Consider the following 16511-nt stretch of genomic DNA (forward strand, 5'->3'; position numbering starts at 1 on the left):
TGCACATTTATGATAAAAAACAAGACTAAAGATAAAACTGATGCTAAACTAACATAAAATAATAGTACTCTGGAGGAGGAGGTTAAACTTTTGGCCTTGGAGGCTTCCTTCAGTGATAGTGGGTGAGTTGGGCTGCGGGCAGCATGCATGGATTGGTCGCTTTCTGGCCTGTACACAGGAAAACTGAAGAGCCAAAGACAGGAATCCTACAGCCCAAAACAAATGAAAGGGAAGCAATCCATACTGTAGGGGTAGGGTTGTCAGGCCCAGCCTGACAACTGGTGGGAGGGTTGGGGACGGAGACATGAGGGCATCATCATGAGCATGATGACATCACTTCTGGGGAAACTCTGGAAGTCACAGTAGTAGCTCTTGGAATCACCAGAAACTCTATGATGAAACCATAAAGTTTCAGGCAATTCCTAGAGCTACCACTGTCACCTCTCAGTTTTCCCTGGAAGTGACATCATCTTGCTCCATCTGTGAGGTCCCACCCCCCTCCGCCACTTGGAGTGGAGGCTGGCACCAGTAGCTCAAGGCAGGGAATCCCCTGCCCTGACCACAGGCTTGGCAGCCCTGTATGAAGGGGTCCTTGTTGGGGGTAGGGAAGGAGAGCCATGACAAGGAATCAAGGAACACAGAAGGAAATAATTAATGACTTCCCTTGGGTCCATGGTCTATTTCAAGAGGCCAGGATGATCAAAACAAGTTTAAAAAGTGATACTTCCATCATTTTGTGATGCTTCACAGATCATTAAGTATCTATTTACTCCATTTAGACCCTACCTTTCTCTCCAAAGGAGATGCAAAGCAGCTTAACGTATTCTGCTCTCCTTTGTTTTATCATCACAACAACCCTGTGAGGTAGGTTAGGCTGAGTGTGTGCAAATGGCCCAAAGACAGCAAAAGCTTCCATGGCAGAGTGGGGATTTGTACTTAGGCCTCCTAGATACTAGTCCAACATTCCAACTAATATATATATCGGCTCCACAATATACGTGGCACATTATATTGGCATACAATATGGACTGCATCCTATATCTACACCCAGAAATTAAGCTGGCATCACATGTAGTCAATGTGCTTGCCTCTGTTCAGTGTTTTCATCTGGTGGATGCTTCACACAGCTGCTATATTTAATCATCTTTGTATGTGGATCTGCATGATTGTGTGGTAGGTTTCCATGTCGACTATGGCTACTAGAATTGACGTGCCCCAACACGTGGAAACATTTCTTAGTAGCAACCGCAACACTGCTAGAATGTATGTAGCTGACCTTAGGTCCACAAGGATGCATTCAAGATAGCTGCTTCCATATGCTCAGTAACTGCAGTTCTGGCACATTTCCCCATTGACTGGGAAGTATGCATGAAGAAAACAATGACCCTACATGAGCAAGGTCAATAGGGTTTCTTTGAAGCAATTGCCTAACTGCAAATCTTGGCCAATGAAATTAAAGAAGAAGAAGAGAAGAGATTGGATTTATACCCCGCCCTTCACTACCCAAAGGTGTCTCAGAGCGGCTTACACACTCCTTTCCCTTCCCCTCCCCACTACAGACACCCTGTGAGGTGGGTGGGGCTGAGAGAACTCTGACACAAACTGCTCTTTTTCAAGGACAGCTGTGCCTTGTGCCAGAGCTTGTGACTGACCCAAGGTCACATCAGCAGGTGCAAGTGGAGGAGTGGGGAATCAAACCCGGTTCTCCCAGATTAGAGTCCACACACTTAACCACTACACCAAACTGGCATATCCCATGAACTTCACAGGATTTCTCCTCATTGTGTTTGATGACATTGTAGGCCAATTGTATGTAGCCACTGTTGTTGCAAAAGTAGTCTCCCCAGTTAGTTTAAAGGCACTAATAGGTTTGTAATTTCATTAAATATGGGTGTAGGCATAACAGCAGAAACCTCATATCACCCCATGAAGACTCCTGAAGAGGCTCACAAATTGGAAAATAAAGATGACAGAGATCAATTGCAGCAGAAGAGGGGGAGAAAGTCCCTTCTGGCTTTGGGCTTGATTGCCACTGCTTTTGTTCTCAGTTCCATGCAGAGTTTTGACAGGTAGAGATTTCTCCCTTAAAACGAAATCAGGGAAGGGTTATTCATGTCCTGATGTTCTGCTCATGTTTTGACTTTATGTTCTGAAGTGCAAAGGTGTTTCGTGCGAAGCCTCATAATGAAAAGCAAGTGAATGCCATGAAGTATTTGGCCAGCATTTTACAGGTGAGACATTTTCACTTGGGGAATGGTCGTCATTCTTATGGTCTGAATATTTATATAAAGTCTTGTCTATTTTTAAATAACAGTGGCTTGGATCTAGACAAGAGGTTTTCACAGGTATAAGCATCTTTGCATACAGAATGCAATTTCCATGCCTCCCCCATCTTCCAGCAGCAGGATTGGGGGGGGGGGGTGTTAGGGGGCATCTTAGAATGCTATCAGAGGGCAGAGCAGCATGGAAATGTCACTCTGTGGGCAAAAATCCTTGCACCCAAGGAAATGTTAGTTTGGAACCAACCAATTGTTTAATAAAAACATGAAAAGTTAGAGCAGCAGCTATGTTATGCCTTTCATCAGGTATTACCAACTAGAATGTCATGAAGTCCAGCATAATTGGGTGAGCCCATACAGTGTGCAAGATATATAGTTTTCCTGGTTTAAAAGAAATAATTCAGATTAGCATAATTTCTTAACAAGAGTCCATTCTTCTCTCACCACAGCAAGCAGAAAAGTTCCCATGGACTGGTGAGAGCAATAAACCAGAATTCTAAATAACAAAATTAGAGGTCCCCAAGTAGCCAATGGAGATCAGAATTCTCTTTCCAGTAATCACCTTACCAGCATAGAATGTCCAGCATGGAATGCATTTCAGAGAACTTCATATTGTCTTCATGCTACCACGAGTACCATTCCTAGGATTCTGGGGCCCTGGGAAAAGGCACATAATTGACCCCCCTGCATTCCACCTGTGTACACTTACAAAGCAAATCCATTATTTTAAAACTATGTCTATATTTAACTGTATATCCTATCTGAGACAGCCAGAACTAGAACTACAGCACTCCTAGTGATGGGGAAGAATCACTGCAGATCAGGAATGCAGATGCACTCTTAGCCTGCTGCCACCACTCCAAACTGCCACCTCAAATCCCCAAGAGCTCTGGGTCCTTGGGTCACTTCCCCTGTGGGCCCTATGCCATTTTCTAGCATTAAGAACATAAGAGAACATTTTAAAAAAGCCATGTTGGATCAGGCCAATGGCCCATCCAGTCCAACACAGTGGCCAAAACCCAGGTGCCATCTGGAGGTCCACCAGCAGGACCAGCATTCACACAGAACTTGAAGGGAAGGAGGAAATGGCTTCTTAATGCATGCTAGTCCTTGGAAACATTCAAAAGCAGTGATGATGACTCTCACCCCTCTAATAATGACTGACCTTTCCCAAGCCCTTCCTGCATGCCACAAGTAGAGGAAGAGATGTGGGGTCAGTGACAATCACAAACAATTTGTGGAGCAGAGTTGCAATATTTTCAACAGCATAAGGACAAGTGACATTATACACTCTTTTTTGTTGATTAAAACTCTCAGGTAGCTGTCATTGAAATGTGGCACAAAACTTGCCTACTATCTTCCTACAAAACAAGGAGCTTTGGTTTTCCTGCCTGCTCAAAGAGAAGACTATAGTCTTCTAAAAATGCAGCCAATACTTATATCAGCTATGATACAGCAGAGAACCATTTCATATGTCTGTGATTAAAAAAAATAGAGTAGGCTCACAAATCCAAAGTAAGTCTGTTCTCAAAAATAGATCAGAGAAGGAACAAGTATCAGAAGTCTGGGATCTTAAAGTACATGTTCGTTTCAACAGTGGGTTCTTTTTATTTCTTCCTGGGCAGGTCAACTTTTGGTATCCCGACTCAGAGCTGCATATCGTCCGTGAGATGGAAGTAGATTTCTATGTCAGTGCTGATCAGTCCAACATTGTCCAGAGTCTCATGGAGAAGAATAAAATACAGTATGAGTAGGTCTCTCTTAGTGGTTTATTGGTCTGTTGCTAAATGTACAGTTAAAATATGTGTGTTGTATGTGCTGTATGTATCATATGATCCATGACATATGTATAATGTATGACATATATGACACTATTGGCACAAATCCTGTGCAGAGTTACTCCATTCTAGATCCATTGGAATCAATGGGTTCAGCATGGAGTGACTCTGCATAGGACTGTAATATACATGACATTGTTTTCTTATAGCCTTTGTAATAGTTTGCTGTTATTTTGTATCACACAGAGTTTTATTTCCAAACCTGAAAGAAGTCATTGAAAAACAGGTTAGCAAGGAGACAAATTCCACCAGCAGACACAGTTATACAAAATATAATGAATGGCACAAGGTACAGAAGAAATGTTATGGACTGGAAAGCAAATGTTCTTTAGTGCATAAAGTACCACTGGCTGAATGGGTTGGGGGGGGGGGGTATGTGACCAGTTCTTTCTTGGTCTTTTGGTGTGGTCGGATCGGCGTACTCCAGCTGAAGATACCCACACACCCTGTAACATACGATAGGTATATACGTGTATTTATTGTGCTTCTTTTCATTTTAACCTATTTATTAGTAGTAAGAACATAAGAACATAAGAGATGCCAATGTTGGATCAGGCCAAAGGCCCATCCAGTCCAACACTCTGTATCCCACAGTGGCCAGAAATACCCGTGCCATCAGGAGGTCCACCAGTGGGGCCAGGACATTAGAAGCCATCCCACTGTTGACCCCCCCAAGCACCAAGATGACAGAGCATCACTTGCCCCAGAGTCCCTATCTATACCTTGTGGCTAATAGCCACTGATGGACCTCTGCTCCATATGCTTATCTAATTCCCTTTTGAAGCCGTCCATGCTTGTAGCTGCCACCACTTCCTGTGGCAGTGAATTTCAAGTGTTAATCACTCTTTGGGTGAAGAAGTACTTCCTTTTATCCGTTCTAACCCGACCGCAGTCAGGCATGAATCAGCCCCCCCCCCCCCATGAATTTTAAGAGAGGTACACTGAAAAATACATGTAATATTCTGTACTTGATGGGGCATGTGTGTAATTTAGTATGCATAATCTGAATTTTAAAAGTCAAATGAGAATTAGGTCACAAGTAGAATCAAAGCAAGATTGTTCCCAATGGTTTCTTCCATGAGTAATGAGTTCATGATGAGGGAAAGGCACTAGAAAAATCTAAAATAAAAGATTCTGATAGGAAATGTTACGGAGAAAGGGCATATAGCTTTACCTACACCCTTCCACCTGGCTCTATAAAGGCAGATAACTGGAATCCAGCTATCTGGGCAGCAGAAGAGGGAGAGAGATAAGTAATTATAATTGCAAAATTATTGCAATGTGCCTTTTTCTTATCCAAATAAAGGTAGGGTTGCCATTTTTTGCTGTGCCTTTAATAAGCATCTAGACTATAAAGCCATTCACAGGCAATGACATCTATCTTCATGCTACAGAAAGTGTTACTTGCTCATTTCTGCAGATCAAGCTACTGCTGCTAAAGGCACAAGAGCAAAGCAGACCATTTTTCTTATCATCTGGCATCCTTAGGAAATACAAAAACTAAGGATGTCACAATTGGTGCTAGAAGGTATGGGACCACCTGCTAGTATGATCAGCACACAGTTTATTGCTATGGTATCATGAGCAGCAATCAGTAAATCATAAGTAGTAAATCATATGTAGATTTCAATGTCTAACATTTAATCTACACTCAGTGAACAAAGATAAATTATTCTTTACTTCAGATTTCTGCATGGACTGCTAGAATTGCAAAAAAGAATCCCAAGCTGGTTTCCCGCATACAGATTGGAAATACGTTTGAAAAGCGACCCATGTATCTCCTTAAGGTACAAAATTCTACCCAGGATAATATTCAACAAACAGATAAAATACTAATAGTGTAATCCAATGCAGAGTGACTCACTTAATTTAGATGCTTAAATATTCCAATGAGTTCAGTTGGATTTACTCCCAAATAAGTGTGCATAGGATTGCAATCCTAAAAAATGTGCAAAGATTTGCTCCAACTGCAAAGCTAATATCAAAATCTTTTTCTGTGAAGATCTCAGAATAGAGCCAAAGGTTCAGCATTTAACTGTAACTGTACCTCCTTTAAAATTGCTTCCAACCATAAAAAAAATGTTTTGAATAGGTTGGGAAAGAAAGTGGAAGGGGAAAGGCCATTTTCATGGACTGTGGAATTCATGCACGGGAGTGGATTTCACCTGCTTTCTGCCAGTGGTTTCTGAAAGAGGTTAGTTGAAGACTCTCTTTTCCTTCCAGTGCAATAGGCCTGATTCATACATTCAGGGGACAAGAGTGGCAAAGTGATGGTAGAACGCCGAGGCAGATGAATGAACACCTCCATTTCAGACTGCAGGTGATGGGTTCTAGCTCTGAATTGCATAAAAGATCTCCTTGCACTCAGAAAACAAACACCAGCAGGGCACCATTTCCACCTTCCATCTTTGATTGTTGAACTGTGTTTCTGTTTGCAAGGAGTTTTTAACATAGGGGATTATTCCAAACTGTGATCCTCCGTGACTTGCTATGATATAGTCCATTCTATCCCCTCTGTGCTCTACCCCCTAATTCTCCTGCATGTGTAAACACATAAGAACATAGGAACATAAAATAAGCCTATGTTGGATCAGGCCAATGGCCCATCTAGTCCAACACTCAGTCACACAGTGGCCAAAAATACCAGGTGCCATCAGGAGGTCCAGCAGTGGGGCCAGGACACTAGAAGCCCTCCCACTGTTCCCTCCCCCCCAGGCGCCAAGAATACAGAGCATCACTTGCCCCAGCCTGAGAGTTCCTATCTATACCTTGTGGCTAATAGCCACTGATGGACTTCTGCTCCATACGTTTATCTAATTCCAACTTGAAGCTCTCCATGCTTGTAACCGCCACCACCTCCTGTGGCAGTGAATTCCATGTGTTAATCACTCTTTGGATGAAGAAGGACTTTCTTTTATCTGTTCTAACCCGACTGCTCAGCAATTTCATTGAGTGCCCACGAGTTCTTGTATTGTGAGAAAAGTACTTCTTTCTCAACGGCTCTATCCCATGCATAATCTTGTAAATCTCGATCATGTCACCCTTCAGTCATCATTTCTCCAAGCTAAAGAGCCCCAAGTGTTTTAACCTTTCTTCATAGGGAAAGTGTTCCAAACCAAAGGATGTATCAAACATATGAACAGAGATTAATTCCCATCCTATCAATTTGCTACTAATAACTTGCAGCATCAGACCTGTTAGGAAAAATGAAGACTTCTTTACCCATCAAACAAATTAAATCTATCTAGATTCTGTTTAATGATAGTTGACAGATTCCTACAGCAGGTTTATTATGATGAAGTACGATGAAATAATTCACTTCAGTTAATTCTTAAATCAGCTTAACTCTGAGCTTCCATTGACAGGCCATCCAGACCTATGGAATGGACCAGAATATGACAAATATACTGGACAATATGAACTTCTATATTCTTCCTGTATTCAACATAGATGGCTACATTTGGAGCTGGACCCAGGTGCCATGCAAAGTTTCCTTATTTTTCTATAGTGCTCCTGACTTGGTGAAAAAACAGGAATACATTATAAATACCAGCTACAACAAAACATACACAGCAGACCATTAATTAAATTCATAAGTAGCCAGATGATTCTCCCAAACACTATTTCAAGAAATGTGAATGGCATAGTTTCTTGCAGTGAAGTCTGGCTTCAGCTACCAAAATCTTACTTTAGAAATTAAATCAAAGTCCAGTGACACCTTAAAAACTAACAAATTTTATGCGAGTACAGGCATTCATGATTCAGAGTTCACTTCATCAGTTTGGTGCCACTGGACTAGGGATGCCAACCTCCAAGTGGGACCTGGGGATCTCCTGGAATTACAGCTCACCTCCAGACTACAGAGATCAGTTTCCCTGGAGAAAATGGGTGTTTTGGAGGGTGGACTCTATGGCATTGTACTCCACTGAGATCCGTGCCCTACCCAGGCTCCATCCCCAAATCTCCAGGAGTTTCCCAACCTGGGGCCCCTGCCACACGGGCTGGAAAATGCGGGGTGGAAGCGTGGCTATTTGCCCTGGGGAAAAATACCACACGGCTGCGGGATCAGACGTCCCGGCGAGGTCCCGTGGTTTGGGCGGAGGTGCTGATCACACGAGTATCCGCACCTCCACCGAACGAGCCGCCGCCTCTGGGAGGGCCGTGCACAGCCCACTCCGGGCAGGGTCCATGGGCCGCTCACAAGGAGGGGAGGGGGGAGTAACCCGCCAGATCCCCCCTCCCCACCAGTAGCCCGCCCGGCCTCCCCAGGACACGCGGCCCGCTCTCCGCCTGGCTGGCTGCTGCTGCTCACCCCTATCGCAGCCCCCCCCCGTGGCCCTCCCTTGACCCCAACGACGCTGCGCGTCTTTGTGCGCATGCGATGTTGGGCGCTTCTTGAGGCATGGGGGGGAACAACCCGGTGGGCACCGGAAGCTACGGGAGTCCGGCAGGGACGCGATCAGGCGCCCACCCTTGCTGCGCGGTTCTCGGAAACTAGTACCTCGAAGGTACTAGTTTTTTACTGCGTGTCTTCGGAGGGTAGGCACGGGTCAGCCGCGGGAGCTCTACGCTCCCCAGATGTTGCGGTGAGATCGCGCCCAGAAAGTCCGCCGATCTTCCGTCTATGCAGCGTGGCTACTGCTCCGTATGACCGCAGCCTGGATCTGGCAACCCTCCACCCCCATCCCCTACCAATGGCCAGAAGGGACCTGGCAACCCTAGTAGATCATCTCATGTAGACTCTCAGGTGAGGGTATGGGCTATTGGGGCCAGCAGGATATATGCAGTAAAAGGGCATAGGTGATTGGCATGTGATGATCTATTTGTGGTTGCAAGCCTATGCAAGAAGGTCAGGAAGCAAGTCTGAGCATCTGCTGAGCATCTGCTGAACAAAAAAACCCTTAGTATGCAATTCATTGGGTCCTGCAGCTTCATTAATAGCCATTTGGTTTGTTGATATTTTCGGTATAGTGCCTAAGAGCTTCCCATGGCTCATAAACTGTAAAGAATTGGGGCTTTTTTGGTGCCTGTAGCTAGAGCAATTGCATCTGAGCAAGTGTGGATCTAGGTTCTGCTATTAGTATTCCTTGAACAATGTTCTGTGTTCCTACCTGGAGCCTGGCATCCCTATAAAATCTACACATCGGTGGTATGCTTTGTCATATCTACATCCAAGTGCTTTCCATGTAGAAAATTCATGACATTTTGAAAAAGTTCTAACTCACACAAAGGGCTGCCATTCCCCCAATGGGGGTGGGGTTTGCCCACTTTGGGGGCCCCAGATCCACCATCCCTGATCTGGCTAGGGTGGGGGAAACCCTGCTCCCAAAAGCACCCTGTTCACGCCAATGTGCCCAGTGCAATGATGTCACCTCACAGGGCATGTTGCAGAGGGGATGTTCTATCACTCAAGGAAAAAACTCTATGTTTACCACAGAGTTTTTCCTTGAATGACAGAGTGTGCCCCGCAACATGCCCTGAGCAATGATGTCACTTCTGGATGATGTCATCACAGCATGCATGCCAAAGAAGTCTTGGAGAAGGACTGGGACCACCACCACCCTGCCGGCAGCCAGGTAAGACCTGGCAACCCGACTCACACAAGAAATCTGAGAGGACAGACCAAGCTGTGGAGAAGAAGATACACTGACACCAGCATACTCTTCAGTTCCCCAAATTTGGAGATTCCCAGGAAAGGGATAAAAGAAGAAAAGAGATTGGATTTATGCCCCACCCTTCACTACCCAAAGGAGTCTCAGAGCGGCTTACACACTCCTTTCCCTCCCTCTCCCCACAACAGACACCCTGTGAGGTGGGTGGGGCTGAGAGAACTCTGACACAAACTTCTCTTTTTCAAGGACAGCTGTGCCAGAGCTTGTGACTGACCCAAGGTCACATCAGCAGGTGCAAGTGGAGGAGTAGGGAATCAAACCCGGTTCTCCCAGATCAGAGTCCGCACACTTAACCACTACACCATTAGTGTAGTATACATTTCAATAACAGCAAATCAAAAATCCAAACCTAATCATTCTTTAATATGCCCCTAACATGAATGTTGTCCAACCAGGTGCTCTTGCCAAGGAGGATCACACTGATTGGCATTTTGGTGTAAAACATTTTCATTTCCTCAAACCATTGCATCATCTTAGGCTTTCAAAGGGCTTTGTGATTTGACAAAGTGAACCAAAAATGAATAACATTTTTGAGGAAATCACTAAAGAAAATGGCAGACATGGGGCAGACTGAAATTGAGGTGTGTCTTGCAGTACCTGAACATATTTCAATTTTGATTACTTATTTGGTATGAATATAGTTTGACAGAGTATGCCTAAGCAGGTCTACTGGGAATGCTTCCTCTAAGCTGTGGACTCTTGTGAGCAAAAATTGCACTTTGTGAGCTACTGGCATTAAAGTTGTGAGTGAGCGATTTGGCTTCTGCATACATTAGTTTGCTCTGGAGCCATCCTTCCTGAGCTAAGACTAAAATGTGTGATCCGGAGGCTAATAAACTGTGAGCTAGCTCACACTAATTCAGCTTAGAGGGAACACTGCTGGGAAGTAAATCCCATGTTATGAAAAAGGGGCTCGCTCCCAGGAAAGTGTCCTTAGGATTGCAAACTTTGAAACTTTAATCATTCATACTACATACACCTAATTGGGACCTATCACAACTGTTTCTCAATATGACAGGTTTTTGCTTTATGTACATAACCCTGTAATCTTAGCTTCCTAAGGCAGACCCTAAAATCAAAGAGGCCATGAAGGAAAGTAGCTTTCCTGATTGTTAGATTCTCTGTATCTACAGAGTGTGGAGAAGGTTTGCAGAATAAGCAAAAGAATATGTCAAAGATGAGTTGACTATCTGTGGACACAAGGTAGATGGTTTTCTTTGAACTGACCTTGTCTTATTGGTAGAAAGATGACACGAGGAAACAATAAGGTGCCATGTACTGATTTTAAGATTCTCAATCATTATGTCAAGTAGAATCGCTTGTGGAGAAAGAGTCGTTCCAAGACATCCAACAGTGACTGTGTCGGTGTTGACCTCAACAGGAACTTTGGTATTGCATGGGGCAGTAAGTAACTTTTCTAAGGCCATAGGTAACTTGCAGTGCAATCCTAAACAGAGTTACTCCAGTCTAAACCGACTGATATCAATGGGCTTAGAAGCCTAGTAACTTTTCTTAGGATTACAGTGTTACTTCAGAGCAGGTCCATGACTTCCTTAAGGCTAACCTAGAGCAAAACCAATTGGGTAGTATCCAAAGGCTGCCTTCTGCTAAGGAAGAAATCTTCTTTGATAGGAAGTATCCTTCCCCTGGAAGAAAGAACCATTCCACCAACAGAAGGAATCTTTCCCCAGCAGCAAATTCCTCCCTTAGTGGAAGAGAATCTAGCTCCAGCTCATGGTGTATTATGGTGCCAGGCTGCCTGTCCAACCTTCTGCCAACTCAGCCTAGCTTGGGTTAAGTCCTGCAAGGTCTCAGAATGGAGAGGGTAGGGGTTATACCCCTGAGTTCCTTCTACTGTCCATGACCTCTGGTGCTCCAGGGTCAAATACTGGGTCATCAGCTTGCATCCCAGTCTGCTCCTGGGCCCTCCCTAAGTAGGCTCTCTCTAGCTCCACCCCCTTGTCACCACTCCTCTGCTCTTCCTCACCCAACTCCAGAACTTCTCCAGGGCTGGAGCCAAGGCTCAGCAAGCTCTGAAGGCATCACCTTCCTGTTCCCAGTCCCATGGGCACCTGCTCTCCTGTCCACTTACTGGGCTGTCCCCTACAGGGCTTTTGACTCTGCTGGGGCAGACTGCTCCCTGCAGCCCAGCTTTGGATCTCCCAGGCCTCCCCAGCCTCTGGCTGCCACCACCAATCATGGCACATTCCCACCCTCTGCTGAGACAGGATGAGCTGGGGCAGTTCCTGGAGCTGCTGACATCAGCAGTCCACGCCCATTCTCCACGGCCAGAAGCTACACCGGGGCAACTCCAGCAGGCACCTCTTGCTGCTGTCACTCACCACTCCCGTATTCAGGCTGCTCTGCAGGTAAACGGGGGGGGGGGATAATCCCCAGACATGTATACCGTAATCATACGTTTCCTGGCTGGCTTTCAAATTACTATGCCAGATACTGCACTTGGGTATGAATGCAAGCTTACTGGCGGAGCCCAAGACAACTATTGGGTTAGACAGAAGAATGTTGTGAACAGCTCTGCTTTATACACCTTTCTTTTAAAGACACAGCAACCCTGTTCTAGCCACTTTGCCTTTGCTTAAGGAGGGGCAACAACACATCTCCAAATTCATTGTTCAGTGCTTGTCTATGAGGTGTTAAAGAGTGTGCTTGTACACCAAGAATGGTCAGTTAGGTGACCCCTTAGTTTCATACCACAGTAGCTACTTCTGTGGATACAGTCTCTGAATTGTGATCTGAATTCATTCTGTCAGTGTGAATCACAAGTATCATTAACTGAATGCAAATATTCTCTTCACCAACAGCTGTGGATTCTTCCAAAAATCCATGTAAGGAAACCTACTGCGGGTCTTCTGCAGAGTCAGAACCAGAAACGAAAGCAGTGACAACTTTCATCCGTAACCATCTTTCTTCAATCAAGGCCTACCTAACTGTGCATTCTTACTCTCAGATGCTGCTGTTCCCTTATGGCTACACCTATAATGAGACACCTGACCACGATGAGCTGGTATACTAAAAATGCAAACGGTTCCACTTTTCTAAGACCTTTATAATGACTTTGTAACCTTTAAAATCAGAGAAATAATGTGCATCAGGACCATCCTTGCTTGGTGGGGCTGCTGTATTTCCATTGATATTTCGAAGTGGGGGGAGGAATGGAAGATCAATGACAGCCAATAGATATATGTCTATTATCCTTTTATCATGTGCAAGTGACTGCAGGTAAATGGTTAGAAGTTATGCTTTGCTCCCTTTGAACATTCTGCTGTGATCCTAATCAATGGGTTATACCCTGCCATCTGCAAATGACAGACTGCTGCTAGAGAAACCTGGCAGAGCAAGCGGGGGGGGGGCAGTTTTGCCTGACTGGTGGTGGAAAGTGTGTCAAGTTGCAGCTGAGTTATGGTGACCCCTTCATGGGGTTTCAAGGCAAGAGAAAGTTTGCCATGGCCTGCCTTCTCTGGTTGTTTCCTGTCTAATACTGACAGGGGCCAGTCTTGCTTAGCTTTTGAGATCTGATGAGATTGGGCTAGACTGGGCCAGGGGTCATTTCGTAGAAAAAGAGCTAGGGGAACTCATTAGCATAACTCATTAGCATATGCCACACCCCCTGACATCAGGGGCCCGGCGGTGGACCTGCAAGGCCAGCGGGAGTGCAAGGAAGCCCCGCGAAGGCCCCCCTGGCCCCAGGCAGGCAGGGGTGGGAAGAGGCGGGGAGGAAGCAACTTACCCCCCCTCTTCTCCTGCCTCCTCCTGGCTGAATGAGGGCTGGAAGCAGGGCGGCCGGAAGCAGGGGGCGGGGCTTTGTCATGTGCCCCGCCCCCTGCACCTCACCCGGGGGAACTGCGTTCCCCCGCGTTCCCCCCCCCCGAAATGACCTCTGGACTGGGCTATCCAGGTTGTGGCTTTGCCTGGTTCCCTCATTACAGAACTTGTGGCATTTTTTCCCTGTGCGTTGTGGCATTTTACCTATGAAGCTGTCTCAGACCAGAATGTTGATCTTAGTGGGTTTTAAGGGGCTGCTATGGGAAAGGAAAAGCAGAAGAAGAGTCACTCCTGTAAGCACTTCCACTCACCGTTGGTAATTAATTATTTTTTTTTAGTATTGCTTCAAGATTATAGTGACCCTAGAGAAATTCATTTGGAATTGGGGGGAATTATGGCTTGTCAGAGCTGATAGTGTCAGATAAGTTTTATGTTTGTTGGTTTGTTTGTTTCTAGTGGATGCTATGATAGTAAAAAGAGTTTTTCAAACTAGGTTTAGGTGGTATAAATCAGTGCTCCGTATGGGACAGCGCATCCACTGGTACCACTCTGCCTACACCCCTCATGTAAATTCAAAAAGGGAAGGTAGTCAGTAGCCCTACCAAGTGGTGATACTGCTGGGGCATGGCATGTTTTTCTACAAAGCTTGGACAATGTGCTTCTCTGTAAACCTTAAAAGAGAACCTTGAAAAGGTCTTTTGTAAGCCATTCCTAAAGCCCCCACTACAATGGCAAAAGCCGTTATGCTGGCCAAATAAAGATACAGCTATTTGCTCTGATATATTTTGACTTATACGAAACAGGATTTGCTTTGTTTGTTTGAAATCAGAATGAAGTTGCAAAAGAAGCTGTCAAAGCTATATCCAGTCTGTACGGTGAAGAATACAAGTATGGATCATCAGCAATTACAATATGTAAGAGTTTCTCATTTTTCTTGTAAAGATGTCACTGTATTAATTTATAAATACAACCAATTCTGAAGAAATGTGCTCAATAGAATCAGGGGTTTCTACCTACATGTGTAAAAGAAGGACACTGTGGCATGCTAATACACTGATGGGAAAACACAGTAAAAAGCACAGCAGCCCTGTTATAAAAAGAATGGCAACTCCATTTTATGTTCCCCTAAGAATTGTCAGTATCCAAAAGCCTCTGTTGGATCCACACACAGTTTACTTCTGGGCTCCTCTGTACCTAGTGCGAGACTGACTGAAGAAGCACTGGAGTTCCATCATCAGACCGCCTAATCAGTGTTCCCTCTAAGCTGAGTTAGTGTGAGCTAGCTCAGTTTTTTAGCCTCCAGCTCACACATATTTGTCTTAGCTCAGGAAGCATGGTTCCAGAGCAAACTAATTTATGCAGTAGCCAAATCGCTCGTTCACAACTTTTAATGCCAGTATCTCACAAAGTAGAATTTTTGCTCACGAGACTCCACAGCTTAGAGGGAGTATTGCTCCTAATGTCTTGTTAACCTAAATTTCCCTCCTAGCCAAACCTGCAGTTAGCTTCATGGTGAGGAGGATTCACACATTTGTCTTCAAACTGCACTGGAGCTAATAGCAGCTCCAGGACAGAAAAGAGTAAACATCCTTTCCCCCATCACTACCAAGCTGCTTCAAAGGTAAAACTAAGACGTGAGAGTGTGTAACTAGCCCAAGGTCATCAAGCAAGCTTCCATGGCAGAGTGGGGATTTACACATGAGTCTCTTATACCCTATTCTGACATTCTAACCACTGTATCACACTGGATCTCATGTGCTCTTAAAGACAAATTTGAGTCTTGTTTTAGTGGGACGTTATCCTCAAAGTAGGTAGGTTTGAATACCATGGCTAAGATGGATGGAGCAATTATTTTTTAAAAAGAGATCTTCTTACCATATGTGAGGTGTGTTTCCTTAACTGTATGCTGCATAATTATGTGGGCTTCAATAACTAAGGCTAAACTAAATTCGATGCTATGATGCTTAAACTAAGTTGGAGCCTACGAGTTTTCTGCTAAATTTTCCTTCAAGGGAGAAAAACTTGCCTCAATGAAGAATGACTTTTTTTCTGATGGGGAAAGGTCTTTGTTGAAAGAAGTCTTTCTCTGCTGGAGGAAGACTTGGTGGAAGAGAGTCAGAAGATTCAACTCACTGTTTCCAGGACACCACCTCTGTAGCACCATCTAATTTGGCAATCATTGTTTTTACAGATCCTTCATCAGGTTGTTCTGAAGATTGGGTCTACAGTCAAGGCATCAAATACTCCTTTGCCTTTGAACTTCGTGACAAGGGCAAATATGGCTTTCTCCTCCCTGAATCCCAGATCAAGCCAACTTGTCAAGAGATTGTGCAGGCAGTCAAGGTCATTGCCAATTATGTCCTCAACCAAGCTTTGTAATTTGGACAACTGCTTCCCTGACTTTTTGATCTGGAAAAGAATAAACCATCATATATTTACAGAGAAAGACTTCAGAGTCTGTTATTCTTGACTATGAGAGTTTTTCAGTCTGGGTACAGCCAAGTAGTTATACATGTTCCAGGTTTAAGCAGAAGAGTAGCCTCCAGGAGGGGGAAATCATTTTTCTAAAATACTATTATCTAGGGTTCCCATCCCCCGGATAGGGGAGGGAGTTCCCCTGATTTCAGGGGGCCCAATCCACTGCAGGCCAGCTGGCTGGCAGGGGAGCCCCACCCCCAAAAAAGCCCCATCCTACCCGACATGCTTGGCATAATGACATCACTCAGACATGACATCATCATGCCGGGCACATCATGCAGGGAACACTCTAGCATTTGAACAAAAACTCTGTGGTGACCCATTTTAAGTGAAACTTAAAGCTACAAACTGAAGGCTAAAGCTGCAAGCTGAAGGCTACACAGGCTGAAATCTGAACAAAAACTCCACATGGAGCACTGAAAACTGTGAAGCTATGTATTCACCATTTAATGAGCCCTAAT

At 44.7% G+C, this 16511-nt stretch overlaps 1 protein-coding gene across 1 annotated transcript; it reads left to right on the forward strand.

Moving 5' to 3' along the window:
• The first annotated feature begins 1887 nt into the window (after window positions 1–1887).
• Window positions 1888–15951, forward strand: LOC107124663 (mast cell carboxypeptidase A-like). Its single transcript, XM_015428154.1, has 11 exons — window positions 1888–2069; window positions 2156–2231; window positions 3905–4029; window positions 4304–4406; window positions 5803–5904; window positions 6210–6311; window positions 7483–7593; window positions 11103–11193; window positions 12612–12814; window positions 14402–14486; window positions 15764–15951. The coding sequence occupies exons 1-11, from the start codon at window positions 1888–1890 to the stop codon at window positions 15949–15951; spliced, it is 1368 nt and encodes a 455-aa protein (XP_015283640.1).
• The last annotated feature ends 560 nt before the right edge of the window (window positions 15952–16511 follow it).

Source organism: Gekko japonicus, unplaced genomic scaffold (genome assembly GCF_001447785.1).
Source record: "Gekko japonicus isolate JY-2015 unplaced genomic scaffold, Gekko_japonicus_V1.1 scaffold1460, whole genome shotgun sequence".
NCBI lineage: Eukaryota > Metazoa > Chordata > Lepidosauria > Squamata > Gekkonidae > Gekko > Gekko japonicus.

What these genes read in the sequence shown, in the direction of transcription:
- LOC107124663 (XM_015428154.1), top strand. Translation starts at nt 1,888, where the DNA reads ATGGGTGTAGGCATAACAGCAGAAACCTCATATCACCCCATGAAGACT. An exon ending in ATTTGGCCAGCATTTTACAG is followed by an intron (nt 2,232 to 3,904) that starts GTGAGACATTTT and finishes CTTCCTGGGCAG; the next exon opens with GTCAACTTTTGGTATCCCGA. An exon ending in AATATAATGAATGGCACAAG is followed by an intron (nt 4,407 to 5,802) that starts GTACAGAAGAAA and finishes TCTTTACTTCAG; the next exon opens with ATTTCTGCATGGACTGCTAG.